Below are 22,905 nucleotides of genomic sequence, written 5' to 3' on the forward strand. Positions count from 1 at the left end.
ACTCTGATGATGGGAAAGATTGAAGGCAAGAGAAGAAGCAGACGACACAGGATGAGATGGTTGGATGGCATCAAAAACTCAATAGACATGAGTTTGAGCAAGCTCTGGAAGTTGATGAAGGACAGGGAAGTTTGGCGTGCTGCAGTCCATGGGGTCGCAAAGAGCTGGGCACAACTGAGCAACTGAACTGAACTGAGACTGATAACATGTGGCCCCAGGATACAGATTCCTTGTCCCAATTAATGGAGAGTTGGATTTTTACTCTCAAATCTTATACAGCATTATTCTTATGATCACATCATAGCTACTGATTCCTAAGAACCCGCTACGTGCTAGACAGTTTGCTGGTTGCTTCCTGGGCATCATCTCTTTTTCTCTCAACAACTCTGTGACAAGTATGATACTATATTGGCCTTGCAGAGATGAACAGACGTTAGGCAACTTATCCAGGGCCAATAGTAAATGGCAGAGCTAGGATTTGTTCCCAAACCTATATTATTCCAAAGTCCATGCTCTTTCCACTGTGCCCTGTTGCTATCCTCAGGTAACAGAAAGTCTTTGGTCATCAGGGGAAATTACTTCACATTTGAGAAATGAATCCCAGGAGCCCACTCAAAGTGGAGGGCATTGTCCAGAATATACACTGTGTCTTTCTCCAGCCTGGTTTGTCTTGGCTGCAGCAGCCTCAGGATTTCTCTGTATTTTTATAACATGGAGAAATGTGGCCAGGGAGAAAGCTAGGTTAGTCCTGAAGTCCTGAAGGTCCACACAATAAACATATACCTCCCCCCTCCACACACACACACTACACAGAAGTCAAGTTAGGGATTACATAGGATAATACCCTACATTACCCTACATTACTGTTACAGGGCTGATAACATCACACAGCTAGATCTATACTTGGTATAGATCTATACCAAGTATATAGATGCTCGGTATAAGTCTTGGTTGTCTATCAGACTTAGCATTTTCCAGCATGGAATAAGCAGTCAAGTGGGCAGCAAGAGGGTTTCTCCAGCTTTCTGCTAATTGGAAACCTTTAACCAGCATTTTAGGCTAGTGTCAGTGCAAAGAAAAGACTAATAGTGACCCTGAAGCAGTTTTCATGTGAAGTCTGCCTCATTCTCTTCAGAATATTTGGTATTCTGTGCATAATACACCCATTAGCCAGTCCCCATATCTAAAGTACCGTGTTTATGTATTTATAATTATCTGAAGGTGGTTTGTCTTTTTGGCAGCCCAGAAATTAGACCTAAATGATATGTATTACATGCATATTAGAACACATGGAGAGTATTTTATCAAGAGCTATAAAATTTGTACATTAATTTATTAAATTGCATTAAAAATCTCACAAAAGATGCTATAGGTCTGCATAAAAACAACAACAAAAAAAAGGATGATTTAAGGGTTTCATCAAAGAAATGGCTCATGAATATAACTAACTTTCAGAAATCCTTTATTTTATTAAGTGCCAGGAGTGAGCTTCATCTATTTTTATACAAAGTAGTAGGAACTCAGAAATCTCAAGAATGCTTTAATAGGGAAAGTTAATATAGAATCTGAGTGAAGAAAACATGGGGACAAACAGGTGCTCACTAATCTCTAAAAACAGGTGAGAAGTCTGATCCCTCAGATATTCCTATTCGATTTTGTGAGTCAAAGATTTGTCATCTAACACATGTCAGCAGTGATGAATGCCAGGAAGGAGTCAGTTCGTTTGATTTTTTAAGGTATCTTCTGACATCATCCTCTAGATTTGGATACTATTTTAACCTCCAAAGAATACTACTCCTTTGGGCATGGCCATACATACTTCCTATAAGAGAATGTAGTTCAAGATCAACAGTGGTATTCCATATATCCTGGTCATACACCTGCCTAACAAAGCATACCAAGTCTCTGCTGCTGCTGCTGCTAAGTCACTTCAGTCGTTTCCGACTCTGTGACCCCATAGACGGAAGCCCACCAGGCTCCCCTGTCCCTGGGATTCTCCAGGCAAGAACACTGGAGTGGGTTGCCATTTCCTTCTCCAATGTGTGAAAGTGAAAAGTGAAAGTGAAGTTGCTCAGTTTCTAGAGCTATACATTTTTCCTATGTAAATGCACCCTGGGAAGAAACTTGAAAACGAAGTGGCATAACACTCAGAAGAAAATGGTTCATCGTGGGGGTGTTAAATCTCATCATGAGGCAGTCACACACACAAGCAGCATCTTATAGATAATATTTACTTTATATGCTGTGAGATGCACACAGAATAGACTGAGTCTTTCTGATGTAAAAGCAAGACACCCTAAATAACCGATAGCATGTCAACCATAATGTAAATCAGTCATTGTACCCTGTGCATAGCTACTGTAGACAGCTGCATAGATACTCCAAGAACATTTTTTATAAGCATTAGATTATATCAGCAGTTATCCCAAAGCCTGAGTGATAAGGACAATAAATGATGCATCAGGACATTCTTTAGAACATGGTCCCTGCAAAAGGATAAAAAACATGAGTTAAGATCTGGAAACATGTGGAAAGAAAGAACAAAAATTCAGAGTGTGCACCAGAAATTGGTTCTGGGTGATGATGGACTAAGAGGGAAAATGAAAATATTGTTCCTTTCTCTTCCCGGTTCTTACCTTTTAGATTGATCCTACTCTTGCCTGGAAAATCCCATGGATGGAGGAGCCTGGTGGGCTGCAGTCCATGGGGTCGCTAAGAGTCGGACATGACTGAGCGACTTCACTTTCATCTTTCACTTTCATGCACTGGAGAAGGAACTGGCAACCCACTCCAGTGTTCCTGCCTGGAGAATCCCAGGGACGGGGGAGCCTGGTGGGCTGCCGTCTATGGGGTCGCACAGACACGACTGAAGTGACTTAGCAGCTGCAGCAGCAGTGATGTGTTTGTGGTCATCTCACCTGTCTGACATGAGATTCTAAGTACTCAGTGCTCAGAGGATGTAGAACTAAGGTGGAGAAGGAGTGGGGTAGATTTTTTTGCACAGGGGAAGTGGGGATTGGGAAGAAACACCTACCAGAGGGTGAAGGAAGACAGAGTGAAAAGGAAGGGACATCAACAAAGATGCACAGAAAGAGCAACCAGGGATGTTCAGTCAAAACCAAGGGGTGCCTTGAAAGTCAAACAGAGATACCAGGAAAACTCAGTCAAATGATACAGACCTGCATTGTCCTAAACAAGTAGCTACTAATCACACATGGCTATTGAGTACTTGGAAAGTGACAAACTCAACTTGGGATATGCTCTAAGTATAAAATGCACAAATGATTTCATATACGTAGTATAAAAATAATGAAATTATATTAAGAATGTTAATATTGAATCAGTGCTGAAATACTATTTTAGATATACTGGATTAAACAAAATGTGTTCTAGCTTTTCACTTTTTTATGTGTATGTGTGTGCATGCTCAGTCACTTCAGTTGTGTCCAACTCTTTCCGACCCCAAGGAATGTAGCCTGCCAGGCTCCTCTGTCCATGGGATTCTCCAGGCAAGAATACTGGAGCGGGGTTCCATGCCCTCCTCCAGGGGATCTTCCTGACCCAGGGATCGAACCTATGTCTCCTGTGTCTCCTGCATTGCAGGTGGATGCTTTATCATTGTGCCACCTGAGAAGCCCATTTTTACGTGACTTTTTACTTTTTTTCACTTTTCAATGTGGCTAAGAGAATTAAAAATAACATTTATGGCTTATATTGTATTTCTTATTGGATGGTTCTATAATTTAAGGATATTCAGAATATCCTTAATCTAAGGACTAAGTATTACGGACAATTTAAAATAGCAGAATCAAGCGAACAGTGGGATGAGATACTGGTTGGTAAACATGAACGGGTCACTGAGCAGGGGTGAGGCGGTAAAGCTAATGACTCTTTTGAAGAAGTTTATCGGCTAAGGAAAGGGGGGCTCAGACAACAGCTTTGAGGAAAGCAGAGGTAACGTAACAGACGGGTTCTTCCCAACATTTTTTTATTTGATTAGATGAGATGCAAGCACTTCAGGCTGGGGAACTGTAGATGCGTTAAGCAGAACTGAGGCAGGAATGTACCAGGCAGAGTGGGGAGTTTGGAAGAGAACACTACTGAACTCATCGGCTTTGGGCAAGGAAAGGCTAGTTTTTGCAATACTGAATAACCCAGTCTCACCTTGACCCCTGCTGGGAGATAACAATGAGGCAAGAGAGTGAACAGGGCCTTCCCAGATCAGAGTCAAGTACTACTCCAGGCAGGTCTCAGATTATCTCGAGCCATCTTTACACCTTCTACAAAGCGGACAGTTGCTTTTTCAATAGATATGGAAACTGAGACCCAGTCAGGGTAAGCATTTCATTCAAGGTCACACAGGCAACAAGAGGAGAGTCCCACAGGGTGGGGCAGAAAGGCTGTGGTCAGAGTGTTCTTCCCTTCACCACATCTGTCTGGAGAACCGAAGAATTCCAGGGAAGAGGGAATGGTTCTTATTAGGCTATGTTTATGAATGTTCTTAAGAGAAAACCAAAATGCAACACGATAGTTACAGAGTTTAATTCTAATGTGGAAGTAAGTCCTGTGAATAATCAGGGGAGCTCAATGGAAATGCGGGCCAGGCCTGCCAGAAACACTGCCTCAGAGGAAGAGGTCTATGAGGATAAACTGAGAATTCCAGTTCCCAACAGCATGCTCCAAAGTCAGGACTGGAACACTGGGAACAAAAGCAATAGAAAAATGCTCTGTCAAGGACAAACAACACAGGTGGCAAGAAGGTGAACCTTTGCTACACTCAAAGCTAGGCATCACATGACCATAAACTTTCCTGGTCTCTTTTTCTGCAATCCAAAGTCAGATCTTATTTTTTTGACCTTTGTTTAAAACTATGCTGGAGGAGCCAAGCTAGCAATAAGCAATTCAAATATCTTAACAGAAATGCTTAAGGGAAGATGAAAATCTCTCCAGAGTACTTCCATTTTCTTTTCCATGTGCAGAACAGTTTTTGTCAAATAACAAGTTACTATTAGAAACAAAAAAACTGATAAAGGAGGGAAAAGGCATTAGTTATGTATCTTCTTCAACTCAAGATGTTCTGATAGTCTTTCAATTATCAAAAAAAAGGTGGCTTAAATTATAGTTGATGGCCACAGGTGACAGTTCTAATGTCTGGTTTGATTCTGAAGACATGCTAGTATTATAACAACCATTTTAGCTCCCATAAGGTTTTGTTCTTTTCCTTTTTACAGTAGGGAAACCAGTTGCTATTATTTTGTATTAAGCAATCTCATCAAATGTGTTCTGTATTTAGCTAGGCAATAACCAGACGTCAAATATCCATTAGCTCCATTAGGAGATATACATATTAGAGGGGGCTTCCCTTGTGGCTCAAATGGTAAAGAATCTACCTGCAATGTGAGAGACCTGGATTTGATCGCTGGATCAGGAAGATCCCCTGAAAAAGGAAATGGCATGAAATGTTTGTCTTTGATGTTTGTACTTGACAGCTCAGAAGCAGGGAAAGAAAAAATTTCCAGGCCAAAATGTGGCTTGAAATGTATTCTGGGACTGATCTAATTATTGACTTGTTATTATTTAGACTTCATCTCAGAGACTCTAGGAGGACAAAGTTCACAATCTTCTTATGTGGAACTTGGAAGCCCTCCATGAATTACTGAAGTCAACTGGAAGGCACTAGGATCTCCTCAACAAACTATCAAATCCCAGTATTCTCTACTGATGGGCAGTAGGAAAGCTAAAGTACATTGTTTGTCTTGAGGCAAAATTTCTGTTACTTCAGCAGCTTCGCAGATAATCTATCTCCCTGTCTGGAACCATAATTTTATGTATTTAATTATTCTGACTTGTGCTAACTTATCTGTATTCTGATTATTTTGATTTATGTTAATGCATCATTTCTCTTGTCACATCTATATTTCAAGAAAAATGACATTAACGACTTCTTCTTTTCCCAAGATTGCCCTCAACTCTTATTTATGTTTAGGCAGGTTCTTAAGTTCCAACTACTTAAAAAGTGAAAACTATTTAATCCAACAAATAAAATCAATACAGTGGTAATTTCTGGACCTAAATTCTATTTCTAGCATTAACTCTGAGCCATTAAGAAGAATCCTACCAGCAGCAGAAGGAAGTCTTTTTTTCAAGAAAGGAAACAGAGACCCAGCCCAGTGTCCGAGTAATGTGCCTCTCTGCCTGAGATATGCAGGGTGTGATTTTCCCAGTACAATGTAGTTTCCACCCTAAATGATCTGGAGCCATTTGCTGCATATGTGCGTGTGAGAAAGAGAGAGAGAAGGGAGAAAAACATACACGTCTACTCGGGAGTGAGACCAAAGTTTGACATTTTCACACTATATCCCAGATCCTAGGTCACGCGCCTGATGGAGTTCACACTGAAGCTCTGGCCAAAACACTGGGTTGCTGGGAAAAAATGAAACTATCGTACAAACAGATGAACAACTATTACATTTTAAAGTGTGTTTTATCCTTTTAAAGTGTGCGGTTTAGTTTGTTTGCTTATGAGTCACCCTATAAAAAGCACTAACATTAAAAGGCTTCTTTGTTTATCTCTGAGAACCATGTAAATGAGGATGGAGGAGAGACTAAGTTTACTCCCTGCCCAGTATGGGGTGGCAGTGTTGTTGAGAAAAGGAAAGCCAACAGTTTCCAGCACCAGAGGCAGGGGGAAAAAAGAGCTCAGGAAAGATACACAGGCACACAGCTTAAGGAGCGGCCGCTAACTTGGTTATACAATGGAAAGATGCATGCAATGGGAGCAGTGCAGAGCGTTTTCTAGGTAGCATACACAGGAAACAGCTATGTCAGCAGTCTCATCACGGGTGAGAATGTAATTTAGTCGCAGTACATGTCACCCAACCCTCTTACCAACCTTAAGTAATTGTGTCTAATTAAAATGCCGTGAAGCCATCAGTCCAACTGAATGGAATATTGAGGAGAAAAACTAAGTTTAATGAAAATGTAACCAATTACAACAGTTATAAATGAGCTAAAGAAATTGTTAAAGGGTAGGGAAAGGGAGAGGAAAATTGATTTTTAACCTAATTTTACAAACAAAGTTGAGCTTTTGAATAAAATAGTCTGGATACTAGGCCATGAAATGGCATTTATTCCCCCTCCACATAATTTTAGAAAGCTAAGATTACTGAATGATTTAGAAAACTGGTATGGGATCTGGCTAATTTGGTGATTATCTAGTAATGCTCAGAAAGTAATCGTCAAAAGATGTAGTGATATCGTGAACATGTGGACATTTATTGAGCACTGGCATATATCAAGCTGTGCTCTAAGAATTTTTAGACATACAATCTTGGTTATTTCTATAACAAATTTATAAATAGATATTATTATTATTCCCAATTTATAGAAAAGGAAACTGAGGCACAGAGCCTGAGTCACTTGCCCAAAGTCCTACCATAAGTAAACGTGAAGTTTGGGATTACTGTCCACCATCTGTACCAGAGCTCCTCTGTTACTACATTTGACATGCAATGTCATTGAAAGTAATGGTGGGAACATGCATTCTAATTAGGAGGAGGTTTTCTATTGCTTTCAAAATCGTATGCTTTTCCTACAAACACTAAGATATTTTGCATAACTTAGAGTGAATTCTAGAAACAGTGTATGTGTTAAAAATGAAATTCTGTGATAAATTTTAATCTATGAGTGTTTGGAAAGTCACAGATATCTGTTACTGGACCAAACTATCAGATTCCAGTATCCATGAATAAGTTAATTCAACCCTTATTTTGGTCTTATGTCACCCAATGACAAAAAGCTATCTTCACAGTGGGGGAGTGGATAAATTAGGAGTTTCGGATTAACGTATACACACTGCTATATATGAAATAGGTAAACAAGGACCTAGATAGCATATTAAAAAGTAGAGACATAACTTTGCCAACAAAGGTCCATCTAGTCAAGGCTATGGTTTTTCCAGTGGTCCTGTATGGATGTGTTGGCGATTTGATCTCTGGTTCCTCTGCCTTTTCTAAAACCTGCTTGAACATCTGGAAGTTCATGGTTCACATATTGCTGAAGCCTGGCTTGGAGAATTTTGAGCATGACTTTACTAGCGTGTGACATGAGTACAATTGTGCAGTAGTTTGAGCATTCTTTGGCATTGCCTTTCTTTGGGATTGGAATGAAGACTGACCTTTTCCAGTCCTGTGGCCACTGCTGAGTTTTCCAAATTTTCTGGCAGATTCAGTGCAGCACTTTCACAGAATTATCTTTCAGGATTTGAAATAGCTCAATTGGAATTCCATCACCTCCACTAGCTTTGTTTGTAGTGATGATCTCTAAGGCCAGAGATCAAATTGCCAACAACCACTGGATCATGGAGAAAGCAAGAGAGTTCCAGAAAAACATCTATTTCTGCTTCATTGACTATGCCAAAGCTTTTGACTGTGTGGATCACAATAAACTGTGGAAAATTCTGAAAGAGTTGGGAATACCAGACCACCTGACCTGCCTCTTGAGAAACCTGTATGCAGGTCAGGAAGCAACAGTTAGAACTGGACATGGAACAACAGACTGGTTCCAAATAGGAAAAGGAGTATGTCAAGGTTGTATATTGTCACCCTGCTTATTTAACTTCTATGCAGAGTACATCATGAGGAACGCCGGGCTGGAAGAAGCACAAGCTGGAATCAAGATTGCTGGGAGAAATATCAATAACCTCAGATATGCAGATGATACCACCCTTATGGCCGAAAGTGAAGAGGAACTCAAAAGCCTCTTGATGAAAGTGAAAGAGGAGAGTGAAAAGGTTGGCTTGAAGTTCAACATACAGAAAACAAAGATCATGGCATCTGGTCCCATCACTTCATGGGAAATAGATGGGGAAACAGTGGAAACAGTGTCAGACTTTATTTTTTGGGGCTCCAAAATCACTGTGGATGCTGATTGCAGCCAGGAAATTAAAAGACACTTACTCCTTGGAAGGAAAGTTATGACCAACCTAGATAGCATATTAAAAAGCAGAGACATTACTTTGCCAACCAAGGTCCGTCTAGTCAAGGCTATGGTTTTTCCAATGGTCATGTATGGATGTGAAAGTTGGACTGTGAAGAAAGCTGATCGCTGAAGAATTGATGCTTTTGAACTGTGGTGCTGGAGAAGACTCTTGAGAGTCCCTTGGACTGCAAGGAGATCCAACCAGTCCATTCTAAAGGAGATCAATCCTGTGTGTTCACTGGAAGGACTAATGCTAAAGCTGAAACTGCAATACTTTGGCCACCTCATGCGACGAGTTGACTCACTGGAAAAGACTCTGATGCCGGGAGGGATTGGGGACGGGAGGAGACGGGGACGACAGAGAATGAGATGGCTGGATAGCATCACCAACTCGATGGACATGAGTTTGAGTGAACTCCGGGAGTTGGTGATGGACAGGGAGGCCTGGCGTGCTGTGATTCATGGGGTTGCAAAGAGTCAGACACGACTGAGCGACTGAACTGAACTGAACTGAAACAAGGACCTACTTGTTTAGCACAGGGGAATGCATTTAATATCTTTTAACAATCTATAATGGAAAGGGCTTCCCAGGTGGCACAGTGGTGAAGAATCTGACTGCCAATGCAGGAGATGCAAGAGATGCAGATTTAATCCCTGGGTTGGGAAGATCCTGTGGAGTAACCCATTAACTGGAAATGGCAACCCATTCTGGTATTCTCGCCTGGAAAATTCCATGGACAGAGAAACCTGGAGGTCTACAGTCCATGGAGGTCACAAAGAGTCAGACACAACTGAATGACTGAGCATACACGCATAATGGAAAAGAATTTGAAAAAGAATGTATATAGATAGACACACACATACATAGACACACACACACACATATATATAAAACTGAATCACTTGCTGTACACTTGAAAGTAACACAACATTGTAAATTAACTATACTTCAATTTTTAAAATTAAGCTAAATTCAAAGATTTTTTAAAACCCTCATTGTGTTGTAGCCACTAAGCTAGGCAATTTTTTGTTACTTCATATTAGTTTAAGCTGGTCAACCATTCAAGCTCTAAATCCTGGGTAGAAGGTAGTATCATTTAAAGGAGAATACCCATGTATGTGCACACATCTGTTGGAGAAGGAAATGGCAGCCCACTCCAGGATTCTTGCCTGGAGAATCCTGTGGATGGAGGAGCCTCGTGGGCTGCTGTCCACAGGGTCGCACAGAGTCAGACACGACTGAGGCCACTTAGCATGCACGCATGCATTGGAGAAGGAAATGGCAATCCACTCCAGTGTTCTTGCCTGGAGAATCCCAGGGACGGGGGAGCCTGGTGGGCTGCCGTCTATGGGGTCGCACAGAGCTGGACACGACTGAAGTGACTTAGCAGCAGCAGCAGGAGCACACTTCTGTGGACACACACTCAGAATTTTACAGTTGCCCAGCAGGTACAAGACTTGTCCCCTGATGCTGTGCTTACACTGTCATTGCAGATAGCATTTTAACTGCCTATTGACAAAGAATATGATTATGATAAACATGGTACTCAAAATTAAAAAAACTTCCAAATATGAATTCTATTACCCATGTTTCTTCCCACAAAGATGGGTATCTTGTAAGCCATATGTGATCTGGGTAGTAAAAAGATTATCTGCCTTTATGTCTTATTTAATTCTCCTAGATGTCCTTGATACTGTCTTGTACAAAAAGACCATGAATAACTTAGTTTTAATTTATTTGTTTGTCTCACTTATTCCTGATTGGAGCAATTGAGAAAAATTACATTCATAAATCTTATTGCCAAGATAATTAATTATGCACGAAATACTCCAAGCTGCTTCTGATTCTCATTAATGAAGCAGATTATCTGCAAAATAAGATGCTGCTGGAGTTGGGAAAAAAGGTCAGCTGCTCATCTTTAAATGTAAAACAAGTGCACATTTTTACATCTGAAAAACAAAGAGAGGACATGCTATGATTATGCTTTTCAGGCTATCACATCCTAATTAAGATAGAAAAGTATGTGGTCTTCATCTGCTTTTTTTCTGAAACTGATGTAAATTTTAAGTTGCCATCATTGTGGTCACCTAATTTCTTTTCCAAAGGAAATTAGCTGAACTATTACAGTTCAAAAGCATTAGGTTATAAGCACTTAGAAACAGAGGAGTATTAAATGTATCTTTTAAAACGCTCTTATGGGAGAAGATGCATTAGATATTCAGACATCCACATTGTTATTCATCAGTAATCTTTGCTCTAATTCTCCATTTAATGTTCCTTCTTCTTACATGGTTAAAATGACTGACAAAGCTGATAGTTTATTAATGGAAGGTTTGACAGCTCCTGTGTTCCCTAAAAAAAAGTACAGAACTGACAAAATTATCTTTACTCTCCAATGAAGCATGTGTCTCTGTGGTTCCACAGTGTTCCAGGCTTTATGGGGTAGTTCATCCGGGAACATGACAATCACAGAGCTCAAATTACTAACAGGAACATGACAATCACAGAACTCAAACTACTAACAGAGTCACATTCAATTTGGTGTCTGATGCTAATCTTTCTCAGTGTATCCTCAACAAAACTTTAACATAGAACATTCAGGAAAAACTTGAAAACTTAGGTAAGATAATTATGCCTACTTTGGCCACCTCATGCGACGAGTTGACTCACTGGAAAAGACTCTGATGCTGGGAAAGGTTGGGGGCGGGAGGAGAAGGGGACGACGGAGGATGAGATGGCTGGATGGCATCACCGACTCTGTGGACATGAGTTTGAGTGAACTCCGGGAGTTGGTGATGGACAGGGAGGCCTGGCGTGCTGTGATTCATGGGGTCGTGGAGAGTCGGACACGACTGAGCGACTGAACTGAACTGAACTGAACTGAACTGAACTGAACCTGGATTTAAAAATCTTTCCTTGTTCACACAATTATCAACATTGTAAGTCTTACTTATTATTTATAATAGGGAGAAACTGAAGAGACTCTACTTCCACATCAGTTCAGTTCAGTTTAGTTCAGTCGCTCAGTCGTGTCCGACTCTCTGCGACCCCATGAATCACAGCACGCCAGGCCTCCCTGTCCATCACCAACTCCCGGAATTCACTCAAACTCATGTCCATCGAGTTGGTGATGCTATCCAGCCATCTCATTCTCTGTCGTCCCCTTCTCCTCCTGCCCCCAATCCTTCCCAGCATCAGAATCTTTTCCAGTGAGTCAACTCGTCGTATGAGGTGGCCAAAGTATTGGAGTTTCAGCTTTAGTATCAGTCCTTCCAATGAACACCCAGGACTGATCTCCTTTAGAATGGACTGGTTGGATCTCCTTGCAGTCCAAGGGACCCTCAAGAGTCTTCTCCAGCACCACAGTTCAAAAGCATCAATTCTTCGGCAATCAGCTTTCTTCACAGTCCAACTCTCACATCCATACATGACCACGGAAAAAACCATAACCTTGACTAGATGGACCTTGGTTGGCAAAGTCATGTCTCTGCTTTTTAACATACTATCTAGGTTGGTCATAACTTTCCTTCTAAGGAGTAAGTCTTTTCATTTCATGGCTGCAATCACCATCCGCAGTGATTTTGGAGCCCCAAAAAATAAAGTCTGACAGTGTTTCCACTGTTTTCCCATCTATTTCCCATGAAGTGATGGGACCAGATGCCATGATCTTTGTTTTCTGAATGTTGAGCTTCAAGCCAACCTTTTCAATCTCCTCTTTCACTTTCACCAGTAAGATATTATTTAAATTGTGCTATATTCAGAGAATGAAATACAACATGAAAATTATCTATGGTATTTTTGACACAAGACTATGTCTAGGACATGTCTAATTTGAGTATTAGGCAATAAGATAACAAGATAATATGCATAGGTTATTAGTTTTTGTTTGCTTGTTTTGCTATTTCTTTAATAAACGTGTGTGCCTGTGGTATACTCATACTTGGATAAAAGTCTAAAACACAGCAGAAGTCAAATGCTAATTTGCAGTTATGTGTATAGATAGTAATCTAATCTATAAACAAACCATAAGCAGAAAAAATACAATTCTATTTTTGTTTTGAATTGCTAATTGAGTTTCCATTAAACAAGTATGGCTATGATTATAAAAGTGACTTATTGGATCATACCTTGTGAAAGCAAAATAAATAATGAATTTAGCCTTTAATGCAAGACCAAGCTTTCTGAGAGCAAAGATGAGTAGGATTGGGGGAGTATGTAATGCATTGGGTCTTCACTGTTCTTTTCAGACATGATGATAAAAAAAGCTAATACTAATATTGCATTTTCCATGTGCCAGATACTGTTCTAAGCACTTGACATACAATAACTCGTTTGATTGATTCTAATAACACTGTGGTGTAGGTACTATTACCTCACATTTTACAGAAGGCTCATTTGATGGGTTGAGATGAGAAAAGACATTTGATGGATTTCCCTGATGAGAAAACTCAGGGAGGTTAAATAATTGCACAGATATTCAACTGGTAAATGTCAGAGCCAGGATTCAAATGCAGTCAACAAGCTCCAATACTTTGGCCACCTGATGCAAAGGACTGACTCATTGGAAAAGACCCTGATGATGGAAAAGATTGAAGATGGGAGGAGAAGGGGACGACAGAGGATGAGATGGTTGGATTGCATCACCCATTCTATGGATAAGTTTGAGTAAGCTCCGGGAGTTGGTGATGGGCAGGGAAGCCTGGCATGCTGCAGTCCATGGGGTCACAAAGAGTTGGACATGACTGAGTGACTGAACTGAAATGAACAAGCTGGCCCCAGGATCTGTGATCATAAGAGCACAAAGAAACAACAGTGACCATTATTAAATACTTGAGCTGCTGCTACTGGTATTTGTGAAAGAAAATGTAACATGGGATGTTTTAAGACAAAGAGTCTTAAATCTTACTTGTAAGGAAAGGATTAACTTATTTATTGATATACTTTAAAAATTTATTTTTTGGTCTCATGATCTTTTTTTTCTTTTGGACGCACATGACACATGGGATCTTAGCTCCCTGACCATGGATCAAACCCATAATCCCTGCAGTAGAAGCACAGAGTTTTAACCACTGGACTGCCAGAAAAGTCCCTCATGACCTTTTTTATAAAAATTCTTATTGAAATATAGTTGATTTACAATGTTGTATAAGTTTCAGATATATATAAATATATATATATATATACACACACGGACATATTCAGTTATAAATATGTATATATGCATATATATTCAATTTTTTTCCTTTATGGGTTAATACAGTGAATATAGTTCCTTGTGCTATACAGTAGGTCCTTACTGGTTATCTCTTTTACATATAGTAGTGTGTATATTTTAATCCCAAACCCCTAATTTATCCCTCCCCCTACTCTCCCCTTTGGTAACCATAAGTTTGCTATCTGTAGGTCTATTTGTGTTTTGTAGACAGGTTCATTAATATCATTTTTTTAGATTCTAAATATAGTGATAACATGACATTTATCCTTCTCTGTCTGACTCACCTCAGACATGTATGATAATCTTTAGGTCCATCCACGGTGCTGCAAATGGCATTATTTCCTTCTTTCTATGGCTGAGTAATAGTCTATTGTTTATACATACCGCAGCTTTATCCATTCATCTTTTGATGGACATTTAGGTTGCTTCCATATCTTGGCTATTGTAAATAGTGCTGCTATGAACACTGTGATCAAAACCATCCCAAAGAAAAAGAACTTCATGAAGGCAAAGTGGTTGTCTGAGGAGGCTTTACACACAGCTGAAGAAAGAAGAGAAGCAAAAAGCAAGGGAGGAAGGGGAGATATACAAACTGAGTGTAAAGTTCCAGAGAATAACAAGGAGAGATAAGAAGGTCTTCTTTTAGAAAGAATGCAAAGAAATAGAGGGAAAAAATAGAATGGGAAACACTAGAGATCTTCAAGAAAATTGAAGGGAACATATCATGGAATGATGGGCAGGATAAAGGACAGAAACAGTAAGGATCTAACAGAAGCAGAAGAGATTAAAAAGTGGTGGCAAGAATACACAGAAGAGCTATACAAAACAAGGTCTTAATGACCCAGATAGCCACAATGGTGTGGTCATTCACCTAGAGCCTGACAGCCTGGAGTCAGAAATCAAGTGGGCCTTCGGAAGCATTACTACAAATAAGGTTAGTGGAGATAATGGAATTCTAGCTAAGCTATCTCAAATCCTAAAAGATCATGAATTTAAAGTGCTGCACTCAACATGTCAGGGAATTTGGAAAATTCAGCAGTGGTCATAGGACTGGAAAAGGTCAATTTTCATTCCATTCCTAAGAAGGGAAGTGCCAAAGAATGTACAAACTACCGTACAACTGTGTTCATTTCACATGCTAGTAAGGTTATGCTCAAAATCCTTCAAGCCAGGCTTCAGCAGTATGTGAACTGAGAACTTCCAGACATATAAATGGGGTTTAGAAAAGGCAGAGAAACCAGAGATCAAATTGCCAACATTCTTTACATCATAGGAAAAGCAAGGGAATTTCAGAAAAACATCTACTTCTGCCTCATTGGCTACGCTAAAGCCTTTGATTGTGTGGATCAAAACAAACTGTGGAATATTCTTAAAGAGATGGGAATACCAGACTACCTTACCTGTCTCCTGAGAAACCTGTATGCAGGTCAAGAAGCAACAGTTAGAACCGAACATGGAACAACAGACTGGTTCAAAATTGGGAAAGGAGTACAGTCTAATGCCACCCTGTTTAGTTAACTTACATGCAGAGTACATCATGCAAAATGCAGCCAGTATGAATCACCAGTTGGAGTCAAGATTGCCAGGAGAAATATCAACAACCTCAGATAGGCAAATGATAACACTCTAACGGCAGAAAGTGAAGAGGACCTAAAGAGCCTCTTGATGAGGTGAAAGAGGAGAGTGAAAAAACTGGCTTAAAACTCTACATGAAAAAAACTAAGATCATAGCATCCAGTCCTATTACTTCACAACAAATAGATGGGGAAATAGTGGAAGCTTATTGCTATTTTCTTGGATTCTAAAATCATGGCAAATGGTGACTTTAGCCACAAAATTAAAAGATGCTTGCTCCTTTGCAATAAAGTTATGACAAGCCTCCATTCTGTTCCGTCGCTCAGTCGTGTCCGACTCTTTGCGACCCCGTGGACTGTAGCCTACCAGGCTTCTCTGTCCATGGGATTCTCCAGGCAAGAATACTGGAGTGGGTTACCGTTTCCTTCTCCAGGGGATCTTCCTGACCCAGGGATTGAACCCAGGTCTCCCGCATTGGATGCAGATGCTTTAACCTCTGAGCCACCAGGGAAGCCCATGACAAGCCTAGACAGTGATTAAAAAGCAGAGACGTCACTTTGTCCACAAAGGTCCATATAGTCAAAGCTATGATTTTTCCAGTAGTCATGTATGGATGTGAGAGTTGGATCATAAAGAAGGATGAGCACTGAAGAATGGATGCCTTCAAACTGTGGTGCTGGAGAAGATTCTTAAGAGTCCCTTGGACATCAAGGAAATCAAACCAGTCAGTTTGAAAGGAAAATCAACCCCAAATATTCATTGGAAGTACTGATGCTGAAGTGGAAGCTCCAATATTTTGGTCACCTGATGCAAAGAACTGACTATATGGGAAAGACCCTGATGCTGGGAAAGACCGAAGGCAAATGGAGAAGAGGGCAGCAGAGGGTTAGATGGTTAGATAGCTTCAAGGATTCAATAGACATGAATCTGAGCAAACTCCAGGAGAGAGTGAAGGACAGGGAAACCTGGCATGCAGCAGTCCATAGGGTCACAAAGACTTCCTGGCAGAATAACAACACGAACACTGGGGTGCTTGTATCTTTTCAAATCATAGTTGGTTCCAGATACATGCCCAGAAGTGGGATTGCTGGATCACATGGTAACTCTACTTTTAGTTTTTTAAGGACCCTCCATATTGTTCCCCATCATGGCTGAACCAATTTACACTCCCACCAACAGTGTAGGAGGCTTCCCTTTTCTCCATATCCTCTCCAGTATTTACTAGATTCTTTGGTGACAATCACTGTGACTTGTTTGAGGTGATACCTCACTGTTGTTTTGATCTGCATTTCTCTAATAATTAGCAGTGCTGAGCAAGAACCTTTTCATGTGCCTGTTGGCCAGATGTATGTCTTCTTTGGAGAAATATCTATTTAGATCTTCAGCCCATTTTCTGATTGAGTTGTTTTCTTGTTTTGTTTTTGTTTTTCTTTGATACTGAGCTGTATGAGTTGTTTGTATATTTTGGAAATAGACCAGTTTTACTTAAAATAAAATTTATCCTTAAGATAATTACTAAATTGATTTTGGTTCTAGACTATTAAGAGTAGAGTCTAAATGAAAGCCTGGTTCTTATAACCACGACTGTGAATTCTTAAAGCCTTACTATACCTATGGCAGCCTTTAAAAACTAAATAGTTTTAAGAGACTTAGACACATATAACAACAGTAATGCTAAACTCAGGGGGATGAATAGGAATGAAAGGAGAAAAAATTCATAAGTTGTAAGGTATATTCAAGAACAGCGATGACAAGAAAACTAACATTCATTAAGCATCTTTTAAAATGGTAGGCATTGTGCTCGATGCTTTACACGTTATTGAATTTAATCCTTAGAACAAGTCTGTGAATTGTTATTATTTCCAATTTAAAGGTTAGACTTGTTAAAACAACAATGAGATACTGCTATGCTCCTGTCAGAGTGGCCAAAGTCCAAGACACTGATAGCATCAAGTGCTGACAAGGACGTGGAACAACAGCAATGCTCTGTCTAAAGTGGTGCAGCCCTTTGGAATGCAGTTTGGCCATTTCTTATAAACATACTCTTAGCATATATCATCCAGCAATTGTGTTCTTTGGTATTTACCCAAATGAATTAAAAACTTATGTCCATATAAAAACCTGCACGTGGAATACTTATTACAGCTTGATTTATAATGGTGAAAACTTAGAAGCAACCAAGCTGTCCTTCAGTAGGTGACTGACAATAGGCTATTATTCAGCGCTAAAAAGAAATGAGTTGTCAAGTCATGAAAAAAAATGGATAAATCTTAAATGCATACTAATAAGCAAAAGAAGACAATCTGAAATGGTTACATATTATACAATTTCAGTAATATGACATTCTGGAAAAGGCAAAACTAGAGACAGTAAAAAGATCAGTTTTTGCCAAGGATTAGGCAGAGTGGAGTGAATAGGTGGAGCATAGATGATTCCTAGGGCAGCAGAATATTTTGTGTACTAAATGGTTGATATATGTCATTACATATTTTTCCAAACCCATAGAATATACTGCACCAAGAGTAAACCCTAGTGAAAATTATGGACTTGGAGTGATAATGTGTCAGTGTAGGTTCATCAATTACAACAAATGTACCACTGTGTTGGGGGATGTTGATAGTGGGAGAGGTTGTGCATGTGTGGAAACAGAGGATATCATGTACTTTCTGTTCAATTTTTCTATGAATCTAAAACTTCTCTAATAAAAAGTTCTATTTAAAAAAGCACTCCCTCAAAAAGAACACATACTTTTCCCAAAATACGAAGCAATGTAAGTTAGAGAACTCCCCAAATCAAAAACCTTCTGTAATCTCTTAGCTTAGTTATTATCAAGGCATCTTTCTGCTTTCTGGGGTTGGCATGGTATCTAGATTTCCCTTAAGCACATGACTAGATTAGATAGTTCATTTTGAATCTTCATGTGGTTATTTATTTTTTACGTGCAGAGGATAAGTGGATGATTATTGTCAGAGTCTCAAAGCAGAAAGGCAAAATTACTACCTGAAACATAAATAAAACTTATAGTAGCTGCTTTTTCATTCTTAGGAAACTGTTCTGGGTTTTGAAAGCCTCTTTGCAGATAGAATGTCTCTGGATAAGAGAGGTTGTCGTTTAAAAGGGATAAACTACTCTACATGATAAAGTTAGAGGAGCTTTTAATGTATTCTTGGAAGCACTAGAGGTAGGGGTTAGGCGTTATGAATTCAATAGAAAGAAAATAAGAAGTTTCTTTTTAAGTGAACGGCATCTCTGGGAACATGGCTTCAGGTCAGGATTAGGGGAGAAAGAGACAGACAAAGAGAAAGAGAAGGGTAGAGTGTCATGGAATAGGGAGGTCAAGGAGCTCTGGAAACGGTTGTCTGATAAACAACTTCATGTTTTTTCTTGTCCTGAGCATTAATTCTCCTTTGCTGTGCCAGAAAGTGAAAGTGTTAGTCACTGAGTTGTGCCCAACTCTGTGCGACCCCATGGCTTCTCTACCACCAGGCTTCTCTACCCTTGGGATTTTCCAGGCAAGAATATTGGAGTGGGTTACCATTTCCTTCTCCAGGGGATCTTCCTGACCCAAGGATTGAACCAGGGTCTCTTGCATTGTGGACAAACCCTTTACTGTCTGAGCCACCAGGAAATCCCTTGCTGTGCCAGAATTCTCAGTTAAAGACTACTGCATTAGATAAACGAATTCTGGGTAATGGGCATGTAAAGGTGTGGTGGGGGAAGAACCAAATTGGGGAAGGGCTGTGGCTTAGCAGGCAAAGCACAGCAGAAGCAGGACAGCAAATGGTAGCCACGACAAAAGGGCTGAAAGTGGAGATGGGCTGAGACATATATAGTGACTTAGAGGAGGAGGTGACAAAATGCAAGGTGACTCTGTGTCTGGAGGTGTCTGCATTTGGGTGTCTGTCCTATGACACCTCAGAGAGGCCTCCTGTGATTCCTTCTCTGATTAAAAGTAGATCAACAAAAGGCAAAATTCACTGCCCTAGTTAATCTTCTTTATAGCACTTGTCATTGTTCATTTGTTCATTATTGTACCCCCGGAAGGGGAAATGGCACCCCACTTCAGTATTCTAGATGGTAAATTTCATGGACAGAGGTGCCTGGAGGGCTACAGTCCATGGGGTCACAAAGAGTCAGACGTGACTTAGCAACTGAACAGTAACAACAGAAAGCGCTAGAACTGTGGTTCTCATCTGGGGGTAACTTTGCCCCCAGGGGACATTTAGCAATGTCTGGAGACCTTTGTGATTGTTACAATTAGAGTATATTCTACTGGCATCTGATAGGTAGAATGTTGCTCAACACACTAGCGTGCCCAGAACAGCCTCCCAAAGTAATTACCTAGCACCAACTGTCAATAGTGCTGAGGTTATTGACAGTTACTGCTGCTGCTGCTGCTGCTGCTAAGTCACTTCAGTCATGTCCAACTCTGTGTGACCCCATAGACGGAAGCCCACCAGGCTTCCCCATCCCTGGGATTCTCCAGGCAAGAACACTGGAGTGGGTTGCCATTTCCTTCTCCAATGTGTGAAAGTGAAAGTGAAGTAAGGAAAATTCCTAGAGGAAAAAGACTTTATCTTGTATGTTGTGTATCCCCAGTACTTATAGTAGGATCTGGTATACAGTAGGTAGGCCTGGCAGACTACAGTCCATGGGGTCGCAAAGAGTCAGACATCACTGAGGGACTAAGATTCATGGGGTCACGGAGAGTCGGACACAACTGAGCGACTGAACTGAACTGAACTGAAAGCAAACAGTGGGTACTCAATAAGCATTATTTGAAAGCTTAATTGTCATTTAAATCCTCATTTTTCCAGCTTGAAAGAAGAACCAGTTCTCCTAGACTCATATTTGTTACCAGCTCTATGTCAATCTCTCCAGATTAAACCGGAGCAATAATATAAAGTATATGAAGAGACCACTTTCTTATGCATCTAGACCAGGATACCTCCTTCCACATCATGTCTCCCTAAAAATTCCTTCCACTTAATCTGTATGGGTTAAAGCATGGGACTGGGGCAGTTCTAAACACAGCGATAAATATCCTACCTATTTGAGCTGGGGTTTTCCAGAGTTCTATCCACTCTTGCTCTCAAGTGATTGGGACACAAGGAACATACAGCAAGCACAGTGACAAATGACCAGCGCTGGGCCTATAGTCTGGGTAATGAGCTCTAACAAGCCTGCAACTCATCAACCCCCCACCCCAAATCCCTCTAACCACTGAGCATCCAACCATAGGCCAACGTTACATTTCTTCATTGGTATCAGAATATTCCTCTAAGAACATTGTCTCTATTTCAGGCTGATAGACTTTCACTGGCATTAGCAACAATCTAGACTGCAAGGAGATCCAACCAGTCCATTCTAAAGGAGATCAGTCCTGGGTGTTCATTGGAAGGACTGATGCTAAAGCTGAAACTCTAACACTTTGGCCACCTCATGCGACGAGTTGACTCACTGGAAAAGACTCTGATGCTGGGAAGGATTGGGGGTGGGAGGAGACAGGGACGACAGAGGATGAGATGGCTGGATGGCATCACCGACTCGATGGACATGAGTTTGAGTGAACTCCGGGAGTTGGTGATGGACAGGGAGGCCTGGCGTGCTGTGATTCATGGGGTCACAGAGAGTCAGACACAACTGAGCGACTGAACTGAACTGAACTGAGTATAATTCAGCACCATCACGCATCTCCTGCATTCAAGAAAATCACAATGACCGTTTCCCAATTAAAAAAAAAAAAGTATCTAAATGTAGTGACCCAGTTGGAAGCAAGAAAGAGAATCCAACAATAGGACCTAGTCATTTTCAAAACTGCTAGTGGATATCCTCCCATTTAAAAAAATGAGGATTATAATGAGAAGAAATAAAATCTTTGTTTTTATATTACTTGCTTGGGAAAACAACATGGTACTTTGGATCAAAGACCAAAGGATTTGACCATGACAACTGAAAAACTGTCCCAGGAAACAGATCATCCACATAACAAGCCAATTTCATTAGCCAAGGTCAGGATACCATCAGTGCCCCTTCGGATTACCTGACTTTCCTGTTGGTCCCACTGACACATCTGCAGAACCTGGGTCAACTCCTGCTGCTGTTGTTTCAGGTACTTGTCTAGTTGCCGCCTCCTGTCTTGGAGAAGTTCAAGCAGACTGTCAATCTTCAGGCAGCTGTTTTGAGCTCCCTGAATCATCTCAGCATTTACATTAGGTCCATCACACTTGATTTTTTCTATGAAGTCAGTGAGTTGTTGACTTTTGTTTAAAAGGGCTAGAGATCGTTCTAAGAGTTCTAGAGAGAAAAACAAACAAACAAACAACAGTGATATGAGCAAGCTTTTATGTAGTAATAGTCGGACTTTTCATATCATTTAAAATATATGTAAACCTCTATTAAAAATAAGGAATTCAAATACATAAACGTAAAATGCCTCTGATTCAATTGGTCAGATATCTCGGCCTAACAATTGCTATGATGCCAACTGCCAAGTGGTAGGAGGCTGAAGTTTTCAGCATTAGCATAAATCAGTACAGGGAGTGGAAAGACTGAGATTTGAGCACTGGTTCAGTTCGTTTTTAGTGGTATGATGCTGGTTAAGGTGCCCACTCTCCTTGGCACACTCTACATCCTGAGGTGATTGACTAAATCTGAGGTTTCAAGGCCAATGCCTGCAGTGACCAAACAAGAGCTCAGTGGGTGTGCTGGCCAGGTGCCCAGATGCCAGAGACTATGGCAAAGTGGAAAATACGTGCTTAGACTCACAAGATCAGCTGTCACTAGTGCCAATCAACTATGGACATGAGAGAATATGGGTTCAGTGTTGATGGGGTTTCCAAATTTTAGAGAGTTATAAACGTGGAGTTTTATGTAAAAGTCTCTGATTTTTAAATGCTTTGTAATTTGTATTTTTAAATTAAAAAGAATACTGAAGGATAAACAAACATGGCTCTCTGGCAAATGAGCCACAACTTGTGCTCTCTGGAGTAAATAGCATTTTAGGTTTGGGCAACATCTTGTCGAAATGGAAGCTTAAGCCTGAAAATTAAAGGGCCACCAAGGGAGACAGTGCAGAAGAGGGAGCTGAGAGTAGCCCTGCAAGAGCAACCTCTTGTGGGGATCAACTGGAAGA

The 22,905-nt window shown here is 40.4% G+C and overlaps 1 protein-coding gene across 4 annotated transcripts in view; it reads right to left on the bottom strand.

The window, feature by feature from the left end:
- The window catches only part of CCDC141 (coiled-coil domain containing 141), a 224,589-nt gene that overhangs the window by 129,089 nt on the left and 72,595 nt on the right, over nucleotides 1–22,905 (bottom strand). For all 4 annotated transcript variants that reach the window (XM_055397508.2, XM_055397507.2, XM_055397506.2 and 1 more), the window contains exon 5: nucleotides 21,814–22,067. In XM_055397508.2, coding sequence (XP_055253483.2) covers nucleotides 21,814–22,067 — 254 coding nt within the window. The remainder of the gene's footprint in view (nucleotides 1–21,813; nucleotides 22,068–22,905) is intronic.

The sequence above is a fragment of the Moschus berezovskii genome, chromosome 2 (assembly GCF_049115385.1).
Source record: "Moschus berezovskii isolate FMDL1 chromosome 2, NW_MosBer_1.0, whole genome shotgun sequence".
NCBI classification, from domain to species: Eukaryota; Metazoa; Chordata; class Mammalia; order Artiodactyla; family Moschidae; genus Moschus; species Moschus berezovskii.